Here is a 23,255-nt window from a genome sequence, read left to right on the forward strand (position 1 = left end):
TACATCATATAGCGTATCAGCTCTCCAACCGATGGATTGAGAGCTCAGATGCAGCCAAGGGAATGTACATTTGAGATTGTCTTTAGATAGGAGATGAAATTCATCGTTCAGGTTGAGATCACCGCCCTACTCATTGGAGACTTGAAAAAGGATCCATGTTTGGTCTCTTATGATAGTTTCTGGACAAGATGAAATATATTTAAAAAATCCTTAGCCGCTCATGGCAGTAATGTACTTTATGGAGTCGCAAAAATATTCATAAAGTGGAATATTGCTGCACATAATTTTATGGAAGGTAAGCATACAAATTTGCATAAAAATTAATCATAATAATTGTTCGATTCAAAGCAAAATGACTCGATAAATTTCAGTAAATATATCACATGATAAGTGTTATTCAAATCCTTTCATATTGACATTCTTAGTAAGATTTTAATTTTATTTCTTTACTTTTAAAAAGGCGACTTACTCACGATGAGGGATTGGCACAGTGTCGTCTGTGTGCGCGAACTTGTAATTCATATGCTCTTCCCAAAGAGGTTATTTTCTTTCTTTTTTTTTTTTTAAGTGAGTATCCCCTTTCAAAATCATCCTCTGTTAGCTGCAATTAACTATCACAAACCTAATAAAATAAATCGTTTTTTTTTTTTTTTTTTTTTGCGTGTTTTCTCTTCTAAAATACATTTTGAAGCAAAAAATTGTAAATGGAAGTATACAAAATTTCTTTGGATAAATATTTTTTTTAGCATCCGATGATTTTACATTAATTGAATTTGTCTACGCTATTTATATCAACTTGAATTTTAGCGAGGAGAGATAACTCTTTGAATGGTCGCCAGATGGCAACACAATTCTGTATCTATCATACCTCAACTCGTGACTATTTCAAATGTTTTTTACTCAGTGATGGGTGCAGTTAATATCACGTTGGTTGTTCTCGTATGGGCGTTATTCGGGTATTTATCATTTGAAGATGAATTTGTTAATGTAAACAAACTGTTTCATGATTTTATTACGAAATACAACAAAACTTACCATCCTGGAGAGTTGGAATATTACAAGAGGCTGTCAATATTCAAAGTAAGTGTTATTTTCTACCAAGCGACAGGTGTCCGAGTGTTACATCAGAATACTTTGTATTTTACTCTTATCTCAGTTGATTGAATTAATTGAAAATGTAGACAAATTACTGTCTATTAGAACCTGAAACATTTTTTTAAAAGAAAATCAATAGAATTTTTATTAATTCCCAACTAGAACTTTGACTATGGCATTAACCAATGAAATGATATACCAGCATTTAGATTGCTATTAATTTTAATTATGGCTTCTAGAACTATCAATTTAATTAGCAAATGACCGAATAATTAGAATTAAATTAACTGTACATTAGGTATAATTAAAATTAAGGCGTTATGCAAAAACAGAGGAATATCTGCTGTATCGAGAACCTATAGCAATGAGAGGAAACTGAAAACTTTGGGTTCAGCAACGCTTTTAAACTGGCTAAATAAAATCATGAAGGCCATAGAATTTACTAAAGAGTTGTTGTGGAGACTCATTATCGTATTTATGACATGGTATATAAAATACGGTGTATTTTTCAACAAGGTTAAAGTAAAAAACACAAGTGACAGTAGCATGACCAGTTGTTGTTTTATTGTTGATGATGATGATGTAATAATGATGACAACGATCTCATTGGTGATGTCACGTGATGATGATAACCATTAGAAATTTTTATAATGTTGAGAGTTTACTATATAGAATTGTCTTCTACTAGAATATTATATAACACAATTTTTCAGCGAGAAACTCAAGACAGTAAATAACAAATTTTTTAAAGAGAAACTCAGGACAGTAAATAACAAATTTTTCAAAAATAAACTCAGGACAGTAAATGACACAATTTTTCAAAGAGAAACTCAGGACAGTAAATAACACAATTTTTCAAAAATAAACTCAGGACAGTAAATAACACAATTTTTCAAAAATAAACTCAGGATAGTAAATAACACAATTTTTCAAAGAGAAACTCAGGACAGTAAATAACACAATTTTTCAAAGAGAAACTCAGGACAGTAAATAACACAATTTTTCAAAGAGAAACTCAGGAGACAGTAAATAACATTTTTTAAAGAGAAAATGAGGACAGTAAATAACAAATTTTTCAAAGAGAAACTTAGGACAGTAAATAACATTTTTTAAAGAGAAACTGAGGACAGTAAATAACAAATTTTTCAAAGAGAAACTCAGGACAGTAAATAACATTTTTTAAAGAGAAACTGAGGACAGTAAATAACAAATTTTTCAAAGAGAAACTCAGGACAGTAAATAACAAATTATTTAAAGAGAAACTCAGGACTGTAAATAACACAATTTTTCAAAGAGAAACTCAGGACAATAAATAACAAATTTTTCAGATAAACTCAGGACAGTACATAATTTTTTAAAGAGAAACTCAGGACAGTAAATAACACAATTTTTCAGAGAGAAACTCAGGACAGTAAGTAACAAAGTTTTCAGATAAACTCAGGACAGTAAATAACAATTTTTTAAAGAGAAACTCAGGAGAGTAAATAACATAATTTTTCAAAGAGAAACTCAGAACAGTAAAACAATTTTTTAAAGAGTAACTCAGGACAGTAAATAACACAATTTTTAAAGAGAAACTCAGGACAGTAAATACATAATTTTTAAAGAGAAAGTCAAGACAGCACTCGTGATATTTGATTCGCAGAAGATTATATCTGATAAGGAAATTACATCACAGTTTCGCATCTGCGGAATAGAAAGCTTCTCTTTCTTCCTAGTTATCTCTGATGATAATGAAATTATCGTGATTTCTATTTATCATCCCAATGAAGTCATTTCTAATTCAATAATTGTTTGTAGGAATCATATTCATTGCAATGACTCATGCTGGTTTGATTACTGAGTAGTTAGGATATATTTAATTATATTTTAAACTCTTTTAGAAAATAATTAAAACGGAACCAAAACGTTGGTTGTAATTTTATTTATGCAGTCTCTCTCTCTCTCTCTTTGTCACTCTTTCTCTCAAATTCCTACGTTATGTTCTATTATAATTTTGCATCGTAAAATTTAAATATTTGTTTTTTTTTGTTATCAGTTGACGTGCGCATATCGCCTGAGGTATCTTGTCTGTTTTCGCTGTTCCGAAGTTCATATCCGTGTTGAACGATACCACTTATCTCTCTTCACTTTGGTAGTCAGCAAAAAAAAAGGAGATTATCAAAGCAAAAATGTTCTCAGAAGTATTATGAGATTAGACTCTCTCCCTTTCTCTCTCTCTCTCGTTCTCTCTCTCTCTCTCTCTCTCTCTATCTATCTGGGCTTAAGTTTACACTCTGATTGTGACTTTTAGGAGCCACTTACTTTGAAATAAAACAGTTTCGGTGTGATAAGGATACTTTTTTCTTTGCGCGGATAATTTTATTAAAATGAACTGATTATCTTGCTCTCAAAATATCCGCTAGATGGCACTGAACACCATGAATTTCAATATTCTTCACGTTGCCTTACAATTTATAATAGCACGAGGCAACTAGATCATTATTGAAAGTGTTTGTTCTTAGAGTGTGTGTGTGTCAGCGAAATTTGTTGCATAAAAACTCCGACTTTTTGGAGAAAAACCTTTTTTATCTCCATTCCAGACTAATTAATTGAAGTTGCCTTTGAAACAATCTTGCAAAAAAAAAAAAAAAAAAAAAAATCCCAAATATTTCAGTTTTTAATGAAGAAAAATCTAACAAAGTAAAGAGGTTATAATTGGTTTTATGCTTTCTTTCTTTTCTTTCGTGTACACTCATGTAAAAAAAACATTATTTAATGTTTTGTTTGTAAAATACACTCATGAACCAAAACATTATAACCTTTGACTCATCCTTTGGCCAATACAATCGCTTTTATTCGTCTTGGCATGCTGCACTGGAACATGAAAGGTATCCTGAGGTATTCTGGTCAACTAGACAGAATAACGTGCCGAAGGTCAGCGTCCGACCGAGCGGAGCACTGGTGTCGACTGATGCGTTCCACGTGATCATACAAACGTTCGATGAGATGTGTAAATCAGGATGATTAGGCTTCCAGGGGAGAACACGGAATGCTTGGATATGCTTTTCCATGCTTGCACAAGGCGAGCATTATGACACAGGATGTTGTCTTGCCAGAAGAGTCCATATCCATCGTCACCATACCTGTCTGAAACAATCCACCAGATAAAAATTAGCGGTCCAGGTGTGCTCTCTAGAAGACTCGGTGATGTCCATGAAAACAATCCCCATACTAAGATAACGCAACTACTGGGTTGTTTCCGCTAACCGTGCAATCTGGTTGGTTGGAAGTGAGTGGATGGTCATGATGGTTTGACTCATGAATGTATTTTCATTGTTGTCTTGTTTTAGGTTCATTGCTAAACAAAGCGATAGTAATATACTCTGTTCTATTGATACAGGTACATTTATTCGATTGATTCATCGTTCATCTATCACTTGCCTCTTGGACTTCAGAACCCCGCAGAGATTCTTTTTCTTCTTCACCCATAGTCTGTGTAGAGAGTTGAGGCACTACCACGAGCGCGGGTACGCACGCACGCACGCACACACACACACACACACACACACACACACACACACACACACACACACACACACACACACACACACACACACACACACACACACACACACACACACGATATTTGTGCCTGTTAGTTCAACTCTTGTTGTTATATGATGCTGTTAACTCTGTCGTTGTTTGCAAGTAGTTACGTTCTTTCGGCAAATTAAATTCATTAAAACTCTCCACACACTTCACAATCGGATGTTTATCTCAATATTCTATTTATTCTTTCTGTATTTTCCACAGGAAACTCTGAGACGGATTGAGTATCTCAACCAACTACGTAACCACCCAGACAGTGCTTGGTATGGCATCACTCAGTTTGCTGATCTCACTCCGTGGGAGTTTCGTGAAGCTGGTAATAGATAACAACAATTATTTTTTCTTGCTTTAGTAAGTATAGAAAGTGTGATTGGTATAGTAAATCAAAGTAACCTCAGAGAAGCTTTATTTAAGCAGAATCGGAATCATTAGTACCAAAATTAAATATAGGTAGCAAACGAGAAACAGAAGAAATAGCACGTGGTTTCTGAATAACCATTGTACTCAGATCTGAAGTACCAGACCATTCATTTCATTTTTAAAATATCAAAGGACTCGTGTTAGAAGAGTAGGTTGCATGCTTCAAAGTTTCTAGTTCCTAGTCCCATTATCTCAGAAATGGGCTGACAAATTTCACTTTATTGTGTCGTGCACTGTCATAAAAAATGAGCCAAAGGGCTTGTAAATATTTCCGTTTACAATGCAGTTTGCTTCAGAGAGCATCAAAAGGATTATGAATAGTCTTGCAGGTTTACCGTTAAATCTTACAGAACAGTATGCTAAAGAGACCAGGGACGAATTCTCCATGCTTGCTATGCTTGCTGCGCAAGCGCATTAATTGAGAAAGAAGTAATATTTATTTGTTAATAAATGCATGCATTTATAAGCATTCCATTTAGGCTTTTATTTTTGTAGACAGAAGACGTCTTGAGCTTGCGCGGCAATAATTGAGCTTTGCGTTGTGTATCGAAGGCCGATGCTTGCTCGTCTAGTCAAAGCTACTTTGGCTTTGCTCCGTTGCGTGAGCTTCCAGGTCCTCGCTGCAGCACTGGGATTTCACGCGCTCGCATAGCCATTTCCGCTCCCTTCACGTCGTCTTAAACACAGGCCATACGCAGTCGAAGTAGCTCTAGCCAGTGAGTTTCAGCCAGCCTTTACAAGTGTGCGTGTTGCTTGGGAAAATTAAGTTACAACCAACTTTTTTATGACGATGTTACTGACCAATTCATAAAGAAGAACCGTAGGGCAGAATTTGTATTCAAGTAGCTAAATTGAAAAAGATAAAATACTATTTGTAAAATAAATGTTGTATTTGTATGATTAAATGTACATAAATTTCTAAATATATAGTTTTCAATGGTCAATAATTCATTATTCCGCTAATCAGACTTCAATCACACCTCTCACTCCCTGAATGATAACAAGAGCAAGCGTGAATTTCAAGACCAGCATTCGCCCTTGAAAGAGTCCATCATGTTAAGGTCACAAACGTTAACGAATGAAACAACACCATTGATATCATCACAACTCAACAAAAATGTTGAACCTTCAATGTTTTGTGTTCATTTGAAATGTGTTAAATTTCTTTGTGCAATTAGACTTATTAGCTATTGCACAAAATTTATGGAAAGCATCAGTATCATTGGATGTTTGCAGTACACCTTTCAAACAACACGTGATATTCAATATGAAATTGCCACATTGTATAACACATAGGAACAGTTTTTGATTCTATGAATTCATGGGATAAACTTCGTCGCTATTTGCAATAATGACTTCATTAGAACAAGAAAAACAAGGTATCACAAAGCGTTTCTTAGTTTAATATCATTTTTACCTTCTAATGTATATGACGAGCAGAATTAGCAGAGTTCTTAAGGTTCTTATTTGGACCATTCAAGTATTACGAGTGGGCCGAACAAGAACTTCTGTTTCGTATCAACTTATCTAACTAGCTAATACAGATAACAGAGCACGTTAGGTGTATTTGTAAATACAAAAGAAATCACGGTATGTATGTGTGTGTGTGATGGGGAGGGGGAATACTATCAAAGATATCTCACAGTTGGTGTGCTTGGTTTTAGAAGGATGAAAAAAGAAAATTTTGGATGGATTCACGCCAATTTGGACAGGGATTCGCGCCAAGAGCTAAATTATTTATACGAAGAAATCAATTTGTTGAACCAAAGCAAATATAAGTGAATAGATGAAGCTTTGAAATGCTGACAGAGACATAAATAACTTTGCTCTTGAATAAAATCAAAGATTATTATTATTATTTCCACTAAAATTAAGCATTTTGGGAACAGGTTTCCTAATCGAGGTTCCACAAATCAGAATTTGTTAGTGCTTATATAAGAATTTTACAAATCATTTAGTTTGTCAACATTATCCATAACCGTTCCAACAAAAAACTTTCAGTCAAAGAGATCAAAGCACTACATCCCCCCCCCCCCCCACACACACACACCACCACCACCACCACCACCCCGTATTCTTTCCATCTTGAACACTGTTCCATTTTTTTTTTTACCGGATCATCTCCATTCTATAGCAAGGATACAATAATTTATTATCGATTTTTGCTACTCATTCCAGTTGTCCTATTTTTCTGACTTTGTCTTTTCTTAAACCTGAACCCCTATTTTCTTCCCCATCATAGCATCCACTAACTGTTCATTTGTATCTGAAAATGCTTCTATTATCTTTCTCAATTTTTTTACAGTCCAAATCGTTTACTTCTTATATCCATCCAGCTTTGATTCCTTTGTTTAGCTGTAAAATAAATGACGTCTCAGCTTCACCAGAGTCCTGTTAGCCAGAAAATATAATTAATTTTTAGACACGATTTATCTGTCCTATCAAATTCTACCACCTCCTTACACATGCCCTTTCGTTTCGAGGATTGGACGTTGTGCAACAAATTACATAGTTAACAATTTTTGTAATAAGCGATGCGATCATCGAGCCATATTTGATGAAATTTTTACCATCAACAGACGCGTGAGGGCGCTTCTTTCATAGTTAGCGAATTTTTTTCACTGCCACCAGCTAGATGGTTAGTACATTTCATAATTAATATCGCAAATGTAATACAAAATTATATTTGTTTCTCACAATGAAAATAAAAGTTTAAAACTGTAAGTGTCTTTCTAGCTAATAAGCATGAGTGCAGCTTAGTAGCAAAAATAAAAATTATGTTCTGAAATTTTCGTATTTTTTAACATTATACTCTGACTGTATATTGTTCTGTTTACCTTTTATGTGTTTTCATATGTGTACGTGTTTTTATTTTTGTTTTCTTTCAGTAAACACAAAGATCACCAATACAGATACTACTGAAGTTTCTATACACTTCACTACCAGAAGAACTCTCAGTATTGAGAATCTTTCAGATATTGCTGGAGTTCCCAATAAGACAGACTGGTAAGATATCGTGTACACTCTGACCTTTCTTATCATTTTGTTGCTCATCTTTCTCAATATACGCCACTTCAGCAAGCCAACAAAAGGTTGGCGTAACTTTCAATGCCACCCATTGGAGGGGAAAAAAAATAAATAAATAAAATCTCCTATTCATCAAAAAGAGAAATGACTATTAAATAATATAAATAACAAGCCTGTTTTGTTTTTCCTATTCCAGACAACTAGATAAGAATGGTTAAAAGTAAATGTGTTCAATCTCGAGTCCATAATGGGTTGTTTATTATTTGCATTTACGTAAAACAACTAAATTCGCATTTCTACTATTCAGATCAGTTTCAGTAATGAACGATAAATATTAAATATTAAATACGCAAAAAAATAAGGCTTCAAATTAATTACTCATTGCAATAATGGCAGACAGATGGAGTTTATTGCTGCTGATTCAGAATAAAAACTGTTTTTTTTCACGTTCCAAAAGATTTTATCTGAATCACCAACAATAAAAAAAATAAATAAATAAACACTTGCGAGAATTTTTAATTTAGAATGTTTATAGCGCTAATTTAAAATGCTAGTAACACTAAAGCAGCCACTAAAAATATAATTTGATGCTGTGAAAGGTGGCGCCATCTCTTAAACGATACTAAAAACAGACTAATAGAAATATTTAAATAATGTGAAATATTCATTATCCGAACTATTTTGTGATTGGACAAAATTTAATTAATTGATAAAATTTATTTTATATAAAGACAATATCACCACCTTCTCATTTCTAATATCGCTTTTATTAGTACCTGTATTGTTAGTCTTTATCACTGGATAATTTATAATTATTAACGATTATTTAATATTTTCTATTCATAGGAGAGACAAAAATGTAGTGACAGCAGTGAAGAACCAGGGGGAGTGTGGGGCATGTTGGTAAGTTTCTTTCTTTCTTTCCTAGTTCCTTTCTTCTTTTTCTAAAAACTAACTGACTGAAGTGATAAATGATTGAAGAATTAAAACATTATCTACACGCCATCTTGAATCTTATGGAGTTAAAAAAGTCATGTAATCTGATGAACTGGAGCTACTTCAAAATGGAATATAAAGGCTCTCGTAGCACTATTTTAATAAATATTATTCAAGATTGAGTATATTCATAATTGTGTGTTCTTTAGTTTAATACCAGATGGCAGCACGAACTTCAAAAGTAATTTTTAAACTTTATAAATTAGCTTATGGAATTAGATCATTTTACCAGCTATTCCATTAAAGACAGCTTGCTTTTTAGTCAATTTTTGCATAGTTTCATCTCTATTCAACACCCTCATATAATATCTGGTTCAAATGTTTGTTCTTCCAATAGACTTCAGAGAATTCACAATGGCATTCTATTGAATTCATTCATTTGAATTCACTGTAAATTCAAAACAGATCTGCATTACAAAACATTTCTCTTCTGTTCTGAATGCCATTTGGATTTAGAAAATACAAGCACAAGGTTTAGCTTTAAATATTTGTCGACAATGCACTTCCGATCAATTAAGGAAACCCAATTGCATATGAATGACAGAAATTTGCATAAGTGGCAATTTCAGACTAAAGGCTCGTTATTATCTCATAGTCAGTGATCATTTGGTGTAATTCCAGCTACTATTAGTATAATCAGTTAAAGAATGAACAAGGTCGCCTCTGTGATCGCTGGTCAATAGATAGATAAAAACCCCTTTTTCATTTAATTATTCAATATTACAGACATCTGACAATTAAAATAGCAGTTCCCTGTGTTAACTGCAAATCGCTCCAAGCATCGTAGACGGGTATCAAAAATGGATGGTTTTGTTTGAGAAGAGGATTCATAGTATGGAAATTAGAATTAAGTAGAAGCAAAAAGTGCTTTCTCTGCAGCCGCTGTGATTAAGCTGAAATTATCTGTGTTTATTACAAGTTATTATTTTATGTCTTTGTGAAACGTTTTTAGAAATTTTGCTTATGCAAAAAAAAAAAAAACTCCCGTTGAAATTAAAAATGGGTTGACGTCATTTGAAGGATTTGTGGAGGAGATAATATTATTGTCTCTAGTGGTGCCATCTATTGTGTAACATGAAAATCAAACATATTTGAATAAATACGATTGTGAGAATGTAACTTGATATATACAATTTTGCAAGCTTTATTAGAATAATTTCTATAATTTTGTTTAGAACTAATATTAATTTTTCCCCAGTTTATCCTGGGGTTTTTCATCCAGCAAAGCAGGCAAACCAGCCTTGAGAACTCAACACTACTGGACATAGGATACACCGGAGAGTAGGACGGACCACATTATTCTGTGAACGGTTGAGGTCCGATGATTAATAAACCCTCGACACCGGAAGGTAAAAGAGGGTATAAAGAAGATGAAATGATATGAAACTAACATTAATTAAAATTAATGTTAGTTTCATATAATAAATTTCATATCATATCATAAATAGTTAAAATATTTTCTAAATTTTAAATATACACCTTTAATTTTTTAATATTAAGATAATATAATTAACGATGACGCGATCATAAACTTCAATAAGTCCAGAGACAACTATAAGTGTAATTTGTACTTGCTCTATATGATTTGATATATTTGATATAATATATATATATATATATATATATGATTTGATATATTTGATATAATATATATATATATATATATATATATATATATGTATATTTATATGTATATTCAGGTTTATTGATTCCTGTGCTGATGCTGATATGTATATTCAGGTTTATTGATTCCTGTGCTGATGCTGATATCTACCTATGCAGGGAGGAGGAGATCTGTTCTAAGACGATCTCGGTTTTGACTAAACGCTTTGAGCGAACTATTGGAGACAAAGTGTTGAGTCCAGATAAATTGGTTAGATCACCATCCACACGAGACACGATCTGCAGCCCCACTGATGCCCAAATCAATTGCAACGACCTACAATCCAACTGTAGACTTTTATAGTGGAGCTGTGTAGACACTACAGTTGCTGTCTATTAATACCAGCAGCAGGTGGTATACAACCTTAGTTAGGACCACAATCCTGTCTTACTCCATTTGGATTCAGAATACGACGATATACCCAGGGCTTCTTCTTACTATCTGTCCTGATCTTCATTGGTCCAGCTTGAATCATAATTCATTGTGACGTCTGGTCTGCTGATGAACCATGAAGACAGATCGACAAAGGACACAGACCATTCGGAGCAAATATCTTGGAATTTTACTTGATGTCTTCATGGTTCATCAGCAGACCAGGATTTCTGACATTCGTACATTTTCATGTAATAAAGCTGTCAAGTAGTTTCAAAGGCTGACGTTTATTCAGTCCGCCAAGCAACATACTGCAATGAACAAGACATACAGAAATACAACCCCCACCAAAAGCACACTTCGCATACATAAATTCCACTTCCAATGTTATCTATTTATTTATTTACGTGATATTTCAGGGCCTTCAGCACTGTGGAAACTATCGAGACAATGTATGCACTCAAGACAGGCAACCTTGTCGAATGGAGTGTTCAACAAATGATTGACTGCGCTTCTGGAGAGAATTACGGTTGTGATGGCGGAGACACATGTGCTGCATTAGAATGGTTAGCCAAGGTAATATGTTTTATTATTTGTCATAAGTGATGCGCATTGCAGTAACATAAAAGTAGAATATAATGTCATCAATATTATCGATAGTTTTTAAAGTTTAGCCATTATATTATATATTTCCTACTGAAGACGATTTTTAATTCATTATTGCTTCGGTCAATATTTTATTTTATTATTTATCCTACATTTATTTAAATAACTTTCAAAGTCCTTATATATCCTTATAAGGACTGGCTTAAAGGGGCGAAGCAAGAATGCTTTTCATCTTCCCCGTTATCTGCAGAGGACATTGTAGGGATAAGATGGTGTTGAGCTATTAAATTAAAGCTCTGATCATGGCAGGAGGGTAACAGCAATAGCCAAGCCTCAGTTAGAACTTCATTGGCTACGGCACTGCCATCCATTACCCTCCAAAGGTATTAATCACCGCCTACCATTATATTCACACAGGAAGAAATTGACATTTATGTCTTTAAGGGTGAAGCAAAATGCTTTTCATATTCCCCGCTATCTGTTTTGGTTACAGTGAATGTAAAATTTACGAGCAGTTTGCTCGCCCTGAATGGGCATGGAGATTATGCATCGTTATAGGAGGCTAATATAGCTTTTGGTCTTCTATATATTTGAATTTTTTGAATTTGAATATGTCCGTTGGCTCGTATGCTGCAGCTTGTTGAACCAAATCATTGGGATGTGTGTATGTTTTTATGAAAAACTTGGATGCTAAGGATTGTAGAAAAGAGTGAATATTTGTGTCTCTGTGAAACGGGAAGAAATCTTATAGTTCTTATAAGAACTGGGCGATGGACTGAGTCCTTGACTCTTTATCCTGTCATCTGAATGAAGTAAATCTGTGTGGATGGAGTGTTATTGAGCTAAAAAGCTCTAGTCATGGCTGGATAACGGCAATAGCCGTGCCTCAGTTAGAACTTCATTGGCTACAGCATTGCCACTTGTTACCCTGGAAGTCCTAAAAAGGACTTTTTTCACTGAAGTAATGCTGAAGTCATATTTTCATATACAAGTTATTTAAAGGTGTCTTAGCTTATTATTAAATTACTCTGGATCAGAGAAAATTCTTGGTTAAATATAAATTAAAGATGCCAAGAAATTATATTCTTGATTTAATCCTTTATCCAAATTTAAGCAAATAAAGTTTGCATCTAAAGTATTTCAGGACTGGGGTAACTCGTATATAAAAGCTAATGACAACACATCACTTACCTTAGTATCCCATAATGCAAAGCACATATCCTTATGCGTATGTATATGAGAAGAGTCACTACAGAGACTACATTAAACCAAGTACTGTATATATAATTTTTTAGTATCTTTGATTTACATAAAAACTTCGAATAACTTCCTCTAATAATTTAGAGTAAGGTGTGATACATTTTGACAACTTAGTTCTTAAAAGAACTGGGCGATGGACTGAGTCCTTGACTCTTTATCCCGTCATCTGAATGAAGAAAATCTGTGTGGATGGAGTGTTATTGAGCTAAAAAGCTCTAGTCATGGCTGGGTAACGGCAATAGCCGAGCCTCAGTTAAAACTTCATTGGCTACAGCATTGCCATTTGTTACCCTGGAAGTCCTAAAAAGGACTTTATTTCAATTCCGCTGTTTTTTTTTTTTTCCTTAGTCCTTATAAGGACTGGCTTAAAGGGGCGAAGCAAGAATGCTTTTCATATTCCCCGTTATCTGTAGAGGACAGTGTAGGGATAAGGTGTTATTGAGCAATTAAAGCTCTGATCATGGCAGGAGGGTAACAGCAATAGCCGAGCCTCAGTTAGAACTTCATTGGCTACAGCATTGCCATCCATTACCCTCCAAGGGTATTGGATTGAATGAATCAATCACCGCATCTCACGGTCGATTGTTCCTCTTCATATCTTCATATATATATATATATATATATATATGAAAAATGAAAATATATAACTTTTATTAATTTTATTAAAAGGTGTTTCTTAATTCTCCGCTGCTTTTATGGAATGCTTGTATTTTAATACATTTTTTTTTGTTTTATTACTGTTATTATTTTTCTTTACAATTATTTAAATATATTAGTATTTTATCTCATTATAATTTATTTAAATGCGTTTTATTTCATTTTACAGGACTCAGTACGCTTAGTACCAGCAAATATTTATCCATTCAAAGATGAAGCCAGTACTTGCCAAACAAAAAGGTATACTTGTGAAAGCTTGAATATTCTTATCTACTGTTGTAATACATCTTACATTCTCGTATATTCTCTACGTCTCACAAAGATCAAAATTTTATAAACAAACAACTGAACAGATACTTTATATTATTTTTTTTATATAAAAAACACACTTTTTCACAAAGTGCTGTGTACATCATGCCTTTTCCCGATACTGAGAGCAGTCAGTTATTTTGACTGACAGGTCGCATCACCAGCTCAATAAACACTGTGTACCACACATTTTTAATTGTTATAAAACTGTTTATATTTTACACATTTAATATTGGCAAAAATGTAAGTAAAAAAAGCACTGAGAAGATATTTAATCATCATACGATTGGATGGAATGGCTTGGCTTCAACTCTATTTAGAATCTGAGGTTATTAATCAATATTATATATACACTGGTTATTGTGAGGGACCGAAAGTCTCCGAGTGGGCGGTGATCGATTGAGCACGGGCCAGGCCCTCTCACACATGTGTTCATTGGAGCATACTCGCCACGTCTCTTTGAGAGAGAGAGAGTTGTTGATAATGAGAGAGTAATGATCACGACAAGAACCTACCATGCGTTGAGCTATCTGCTTCATCAACTTCACTCTCTAACTGTCCCCCTTATGTTTCTCTGAAGTTTCTACCAAAGATATCTGACACCCCATTAAAGAGAACTAGGGGTCTTAACATGCTAAAAAAAAAAAAAAAATAGAAAAAGCATTTTAATCTTCGTCCTTTCATTACACAATTTCGAACCTGGACGAGAATTTAAAAATATTGTAATGCCTTGGATTAAAACGGGATTTAACTTTTCCTTTACGATTATTGTAGAACCCTATCACATTTATTAGCATGATCTTCAATTATTTCTTTGATTTATTGGGACTAATTAAATTTTTATCACTAGGTGGACATCTGAGATATGCTTAATTTATGTTATATCTTGGGATATTTGTTGTAGCAACTCCTGCTTGTTGCCATGGAGATACTAAATAATAAATTTGTGTGCTCATCTATACTTTCGTGTGAGAATAAAATCTCATAGGATTCTTTCTTTGGTAACCTGAATCTGAATTGAATTTTCAAATCTCTTCATACACAATCGGAATACTGATAATAGAGTTACTTCCACGTACCTCTTAAGACTCAGAAATTGAATATATTAAGAAAGAATATAATCGACTGCCCAGTCAGATATAGTAGGAAAATTCTGATGGATGTTGACGACTTTAGGATAGTCGTCTAAGGTGCCTAGATTATAAATTGATCTTTACAATCGAATCCCTCCAAACATCTTATACCAAACTGTGCAGGTCTCAAGAGTAAAATATATACAAACATCTATGCATAGGTGCTGCGTATACAGGCATATTAGTAGTAGCTTTTCGCAACAAAGAAGACTGAAGTGGATGGAGTCGCCTCTGACCTAACCTTGAGATAAAAGCTTACCTAGCGTATATAATGAATTTTAATAACTTTAAAAAAAACATATTCATTTCAGTTGTTTACTAAGGATTCTATAAAAAAAGTATGTTATTCGCTATCAGTTATTGACAATAAACGCGAAAGTTATTAACAACTTAAGCTCACGTGAAAACTTCCCGGCAAGTTCTTCATTTGGATCATGTCGGGCAAAATAATTGCCTAAATTACTGGCCAGTTTAAGACCTTCTTTAATTACATCAGCAATAAAAGTAGTATTATCTTGATCATTATCATTAACCTCTTCGCTTTTAGGAGTCTCAGAAACAATCTCCACTATTTCGTCTTCGCTAAGAAGTTTATCAATTAACAATTCTTCGATATCTGCCAAAGTAAGATCATCGAATCCTTCTCCGTCAATTTTACAGAATCAAAAACACTTTAAATTCGAGACTTTTGTCATTCAAATAGCATCTAACTTCTGGCACAAAATGTTTCTGGAACCGCTCAGTGAAAATATCGATGGTCACACCCAAGCTTTTTTGTTCGTTATCCAATGAACTGGCAATATTTGAAAATGTACGCCTTTCATTGGCCGTGGTCTTAATGATCGATTTATGAGCAGTGGTTTTAACATCCGATCTCCTAAATCGTTCGAATAAAATAGGAGGGTTATGCGATCTTTTGCTGCTTTGAATCCACAAACAGTTTTTTGCATTTTTGATACGTAAGTTCTGTTTGGCATTTTTTTCCAGAAAAGACCGGTTTCATCCATATTCCAAACTTGTTTACGAGTGTAACCTCCATCTTCAATTATTTTAGCAAGTTTTTGTGGAAATGCTTTAGCAGCTGTTTTATCAGCAGAAGCCGTTTCACCTTTAATTTTTATATTATGAAGAGCATGTCTTTTAATAAACTTAGCCAGCCAACCATTGCTTGCATGAAATTCATATTTTTCCTCGATTGAGATGAAGTATCTGGCTGCAGTTTTTTAATCTGTTCATAAAATCTCAATGCTGATTGCTTGATGGCATGTCCGCCAACTGGCATTCTTTTTTGTACATTATTTTCTGTCCACATCACTAAGGCTTTTTCGGCCTTTTCTAGAACAGCATCTCTTGTGTATGATGATAAAATTTTGTCAAAATTGACAAAATCGATTTTTCTTTATAGATTTGACAGTTGATTCACGGACTCCAAAATGCTTATCCACAGCCGTCGCACCTTCCCCAGTTTGAAGACGATCTAAAATTTGAATTTTTATATCCAAGGAAACGGCTTTCCTTTTTTTTTTTTTTTTTTGGTTATCGGCAACACCATGTGAGGGCTGGATTAAAATCTTCGGTTAATGAAATGAAAGTTTGAAAATTAATATAGCATTTATTATTTCTTGGCAAAATTATTAATTTTATAACGCGAATTTTATTTTGATTTCACTTAAAAAAAATGCAAATACAAAAAATGCGGTAACTGTGTTGTCTATTCAAACTGCTAAGAACTACTTTTTTATGCGCATTCTTTATGTAATTCGAGGAATTCCAAATACATGAAATTTGTAAGAATTTAGAATTTTCTTAATTGAAACGAGAATGCAATTCTACAAAATTTTCAGAATTTTCTTGAATTACGGATTTTTTCCTAACTTGTTGGTCGCGTAAAAGTGAGTAAAAATCGCGTAAAAATTTTTTTACGCCACTTGATATCCCAATTGACGTAAAAAAACGCATAAAAAAAGGTTTAAGTGTATATACAAACATGTATGCATAGGTGCTGCGTATACATGCATATTTGTAGTAGCTTTTCGCAAAGACAAAGAAGACTGGAGTGGATGGAATCGCCCCTGAACTTACTTTGGGATAAATAAAGCGTACCTAGCGTGTTACCATTAAAATTGTAGTAACCTACGTCAACACCTCCATCTACTTGGTTTATATAAATCTATAAATCTAAATCTAAATGATATAAACCAAGTTGATGGATGTGTTGACATTTTAATACGATACAATTTCAATACTTGGCAATTGATTTTAATAATTCTTTATAAAAAATATAAAAAGGTGTCTTTTGTTGCATTGCAATAATTTAATTCTAAGTTTCAAAAAGTTAAAAATAATATTTATTTTTAAATGATATATTAAAGTTTCTAAGGGTTGTATTCTTAGTTTTATATTATATATAACTTAAAAAACATAAATGAAAAAGTTTTCATTCATTGGTTTATTACATTACAGAACCAACCTAACTGTGCAGATAGCAAACAACTTTACGTGCTATAAGTAAGTAGTTTTTTTGTCAACAAGAAAAACAATGGCAATTTTATTGATTATATTATTATATTAATTATATTATTAGCCGCCGTAGCGCAATTGGAAGAATAGTGGAACACTGTGCCTTTCGACTGGTAAAGACCTGAGTTCGATTCTCGTCGTAACGAGGGGAATCCTTATATGGGCTTTTTCAGTTGAAGGTGAGTTAGCCGATCTCATACGGTGGTAGCAAGGTTTTTCTCCCGGAAACTCGAGTTTTTCATCCCGCGTACAGACAAATCGGTCTTCAGAACACACTCAATTTACAGACAAAAAATACTGTTGTTGGTGATCATGGGTGATAGATGGCGTTGGTGGTAGTAGTGTCGTAGTTGGAGAATTAAGTAGTATTGGAGAGGATGAGATGCATTTAGCGAAATAGAGTAGTGTGCCCTCCTACGATGAGTCCTTGGAATCCCTGGAGGTGTCACGTAATAATAATAATAATAATAATAATAATAATAATATAAAATGTTATGGTATTGTAGTGTTTTTGAACTCGTTTGCTTTCCACATAGCATAAAATTATAAACCTGAACAATCAATAATCATTAAACATTTCAAAGTAGATTTTTTCATTCCTGTTAACACTGCGTTTGTATATGTGAATTCGACTTTGCCTGTTAAGGGTTGCACAATCCAGATATTTGCCTAATTGAGATGATAAACGTCAAGAGTAAGATATATTAGTTTTGTATTATAACACAATCTTCACGATTTTTAATTATAATTCTTCGAAGATCGTATTTTGGGACGTTCTTTACATAGATTTTATATAACAAATTTTTAACGAATCTAACACTGGAATCTCTGTACTTTTTATGATGCATTTAAGTTGAGTTAATTATCAATAAATTAAATATTTAAAAGGTTTAATTATAGTAAAGCTTGCATATTTAAATATTCTTCTGAATTTCTTTAGACATTTAAAATATTTCAAAAAATTAAGAGATAAATTCAAAATTTTTAAAACATCTGTGTGCTGGAGGGAGAGAAGAGTCCTTTTTAGGACTTCCATGGTAACGAATGGCAATGCTGTAGCCAATGAAGTTTTAACTGAGGTTCGGCTGTTGCTGTTACCCCCAAGGGAGCAGAGATTCGCTAGTTTGAGTTCGCTGTCTTAAGATTTTTTCCTTAAGGGAGCAATTTGAGTCTCCGGGGTAAGTGTTCTCCGGCACGGCCCGCTGAGGAACTTTGTCGGTGAATACTTTTCTTCGGAATTTGAGCGGTTCTGCTCGGTGGTGGCGTGTGGGTGGAAGGCCATCACTGAGTGGAGCCAACGCTGAGATGGACGGTCTTTCGCCCACGATTGAGTGGCCTAGGGATCGTCCGAATTTTTAGAGACGGCTTTACCTTTAAATATAGTGATTAATACCCTTGGAGGGTAATGGATGGCAATGCTGTAGCCAATGAAGTTCTAACCGAGGCTCGGCTATTGCTGTTACTCTCCTGCCATGATCAGAGCTTTAATAGCTCAATAACACCTTATCCCTACACCCACCTCTACAGATAACGGGGAAGATGAAAAGCATTCTTGCTTCGCCCCTTTAAGCCAGTCCTTATAAGGCTAGCAGATAGTGATGTTTGGCTATTGTATGATGTTTCCTACAACAATATATCTCATGTCAGCAAACAATTTTTGTACAACCTAGTACATATGGTACATATATACACTGCTTGGAAAGAAGACAACAGGCATCCTCGAGTCACGTGTTTGTGGCATTGGAAGAATATAATGTTTCCAAATCACTGCAACTGTGTCCGGTGAAATGGCTGCGAGAAAGGAACTGATGGAATTTGGGAGAGGCTTTTTGATAGGTTCCATGTTGCAGGTCTATCTCTTCGGCAAATTATTCACAATTTGAGTTATCCCAGGGGTCAGCAATCAGGGATACCATACTCAGATGAAAGAGAAGGGAATCCACTACAAGTACTACCCACAGCAGACGACCACCACGTTGAATCTGGAGTTCCGGGCATCGACTGCACACGAATCTGCACAAAAACATTCATTGAGAACCGAGGCTCACAACTTCCACGCTAGGACCGCAATATGCAAGCTCCACATTTCCAGAACCAACAGGCAGCGTCGTCTTCAGTGATGTAAAGAGCGTGTATATTGTGTATGGTGTCCGTTAACTTCTTTCCAAGCAGTGTCCATAGCTAGTATCTTTCAACCTGTGATAATGCATTGTGGGATATTCCATTATATGTTCACGTAACGAGTGTAATGTAAGCAGCTGCAAATCAATGTACAGAGATGTTTAATAATATGTGAATTTTACCACCTCATCTACATTCATCTCTATTAATTTCAGCTTTACTGGGTATGAAGAGGAAATGATTAAGAAACTAGCATTTCATGGGCCCCTGGTGACAGCCGTTGACGCATCTACGTGGCAGGATTACCTGGGAGGAATCATTCAGTATCATTGTCCAAATGAGAGAAATCATGCTGTTCAGATAGTTGGTTATGACCTCACAGGTACGTACTGTAATATTTAATACTTTTAACAAAAATAAATAAACCTCAAAAAAGAAAAAAAAAACTAAAAAATTTGTGAACTCGCGCAGCTAACCAACACAACAAAGTAGCTCCAAATGTTTCATTTTAATGCTAAACTTTGTGATATACCAAAATATCTCATAGAAAAATATCATTTCAGGTGATATTCCTTACTATATCGTGAGAAATTCTTGGGGAACGAAGTTTGGAATAAATGGATACTTGCGTATAGCTATTAACAGGAACTTATGTGGTAAGTTTCTTTTAAATGATATTTTAAATAAATATCTTTAGAATTATTAATATATTCTGGTGTTAATTGAAATTTATGATTTAAATAAATATTCTTAAATATGATCTAAAATTAGTTTAAATTTTAATGTAGCTTTATATTTAACACTATTTAGTATACCAATCAATATATATTTCATAAATATATCAAATACATTAAATTTAATATGTATTACTAATATATTTCACAGCAATTGCGGAAGAGGTTTCAACTGTGGATGTTCTTTGAATAGTGAGCGCCATCTTGTAGCCAGGTCTGCAAAATAACTAAAACAGACAATTAGACTTGTTGTACAATAAATGGTACCGTTCTTAATATTATTTTTCAGCTTCCATCCAAAGCGCACACCAGCCCAATTAACTGTATAATAATTAAGAACAATGATAAAGTTCTCATCAATATTTGTCTTTTACGATTACTAGAAGTCAAGCAAAAAAAAAAAAGAGTCTGTGAAATCCAGCAAATAGGAGTAGCATTTTCTTTTCATGAATAATTTAAGCTAAGTTATAATTTATTACGAATGGTGTTTTTGGTATTTTTATTGGTTTAATGTAATGTTTGTAAAAAAAATATGAAAATTGTGACGAGATGATTGTAAAAATAAAACGAAGTCTGAATTCTTAAAAAAAAAAAAAAAATGAGGCTTTTAAAATTTTTCTATAAAACTTTGTTTTATATTTATAATTATGAACCTATTTTATAATTATAATTATGAACTAAAATTATAAAAACTCCTGTAAATTCAAGTGAAGTTATTACGTTTAAAAAGCTGTACAAAATAAGCAAAAGTTGAAATAAAGGTGGAATAGCAAAACGGCACTGATTTCATTGATTAAAAGGAATGCTTGCGTTATACCATCTGCAAGCAGAATATATTTCCAAGATCATCAGACGAAGAATAGCGGATATAAAGTTATGCTTCCATGTTTCCATAGCAACAACAGGTGTTGGTTTTTCACATCAGGTTGTGGGAGAGTAAATTATGTGCATCGTCAATAAACGATGTTACGAAACAGGAGAGATATTTTCGGCGCTACAGTGACGCGGTAGTATTATAATAATTATAAAGTTGAACGAATAGACGCATTATCATTAAGTGTATGGCGCTGTTTTGTAGATGCGTGTTCTACTGGCTAAAATTTATCTCTGCTAAGCAGGATGTGTCGATCGAAATCTTCCAATAGGGTTGGAATCCAGACATATAAGACTGGATTTTTCTCAGATCGGTCAAGGTATCTCATTTGACCTCAACAAATTAACATAAACAAACAGATGGCGAACCTACGAGCTGAGTCAGTATAGACGAAGCCCTTGGGTCTGAAAGACCTGGGTTCGATTCCTGTCCATAGCGTGAGGAACCTTAATCCGGTCTCTTTCGACTAAATATGAGTTAACCAGTCTCATATGGAGGTGGAGGGTTTTTAGCCCGGTAACTCTGGTTCTTCGTCCCCGAAAAGTTATTTTATGGCCACCCTGTACTTATGGCAAGAAAGGTAACGGGAAAACCTTACTTCGTATCTCCCTAGTAATCAGTTGCAACCCTCTCAAAGAAGAGAGGAAGCTACTGGATTAGGTTAAAATCCATTAATAACTGACGTTTCCTGAAAATGTGACCTTTCACTTAAAATCCGAAAACAGAGAAAGAGAGAGTATTTTTTTACGTCTATTCAAATTCGCCCAAATACTGAAGCAGTCAAACAAGCTTTATGTCAAATTGAACACTTCTACAAGGAACGTACTTGCAGTCGTTTTGCAAATGCACCAAATCACGCCATGTACAGCCTCAAACTAGCATTAAGTAATCGTAAATAAATGTACGAAGAGTTAATCAAAGATTCTTTTACTAATGCAATGCCTTCTTCCCCCCATCTCTTACGATTAACTTCTAAGACGCAACACACCGTACAGTCCTCAGAGTCTAATTTCCATTCGCTGTAAATATCGACTTGAATATCGACTATTTTTGTAATCGTGCAACTTCCAAGTATTCCTTTTGGCCATTATGAATGCACTTCGCCCCAAATTACTACCATTAATCACTCCATAATACCATCATATCACTTCTGGCACCTGCGTATCTCGAGCGTCTAAATATAGGTTAGCTTGGCCACCATTATTCACGCTTTACAACCGATCGAGTAGATTTCAATTCTTGTCATGACGCGAGATAAACTTCCTCGCATTCGTTTCGAGACGCACGTTGTTATGACGTCACTTATACCGATCTGCATTTTTTTTTTTTAACGAGGAAAAGAAAACAGGCAGAGCTACATTAAAAAGCTTGTAATGCAAAGTCGGAGTTTGTTATCCTAATCGCTTTAGATATCTGCGTGCATGTTCGTGGAGATTCATAAAATGCCACAGGCGTTGGAAGAGACGTTATTTTGCCTCTACATAATTTAGATCGACTTTTTTGATGGAAAAGTGACCTTTATATATGTATAAAAATATCCATATTTCAGATACGAAATAGAAAGAGGAAAACCATTTTTTTTTTTTTTTTTGCTCCACTTATATTAGACTCCAATTTGAGGTAGGTCCTCAGGGATGTAGAAGATGAACAAACCAGTTTTTCCCGAGAAATAAACACAATCCATGTTTTGTTTTGTTCTCCCTTTTCGTATAATCTTCTGATACCAACAACCTCGCAAAAGAAAAGCCGTTATGGGTTCGATCTCCGTTCCTAATAAAGCATCTTTTTTGTGACGTCATTTTTAGTCACACCCAAGTTAGCCACTGATGCAGACAAGTACAGTAGCGAACAAATTAATCGCAACACTCGCATTTTGA

At 34.1% G+C, this 23,255-nt stretch overlaps 1 protein-coding gene across 1 annotated transcript; it reads left to right on the forward strand.

Annotated features, from left to right (window-relative positions):
- Positions 1-900: 900 nt before the first annotated feature.
- Positions 901-21,284, forward strand: LOC150100674 (cathepsin O-like). The gene is made up of 10 exons (XM_090401114.1): positions 901-1,080; positions 4,891-5,002; positions 7,995-8,112; positions 8,980-9,036; positions 11,584-11,740; positions 13,857-13,927; positions 17,593-17,637; positions 19,986-20,152; positions 20,334-20,426; positions 20,656-21,284. Exons 1-10 carry the CDS (start codon positions 907-909, stop codon positions 20,691-20,693), a joined length of 1,032 nt encoding a protein of 343 aa, XP_090257240.1. The 5' UTR covers positions 901-906; the 3' UTR covers positions 20,694-21,284.
- Positions 21,285-23,255: the final 1,971 nt, after the last annotated feature.

Source organism: Typopeltis vanoorti, chromosome 12, assembly GCF_054136105.1.
Source record: "Typopeltis vanoorti isolate ZY-2024b chromosome 12, IOZ_Tvanoo_1.0, whole genome shotgun sequence".
Taxonomy (NCBI): Eukaryota; Metazoa; Arthropoda; class Arachnida; order Uropygi; family Thelyphonidae; genus Typopeltis; species Typopeltis vanoorti.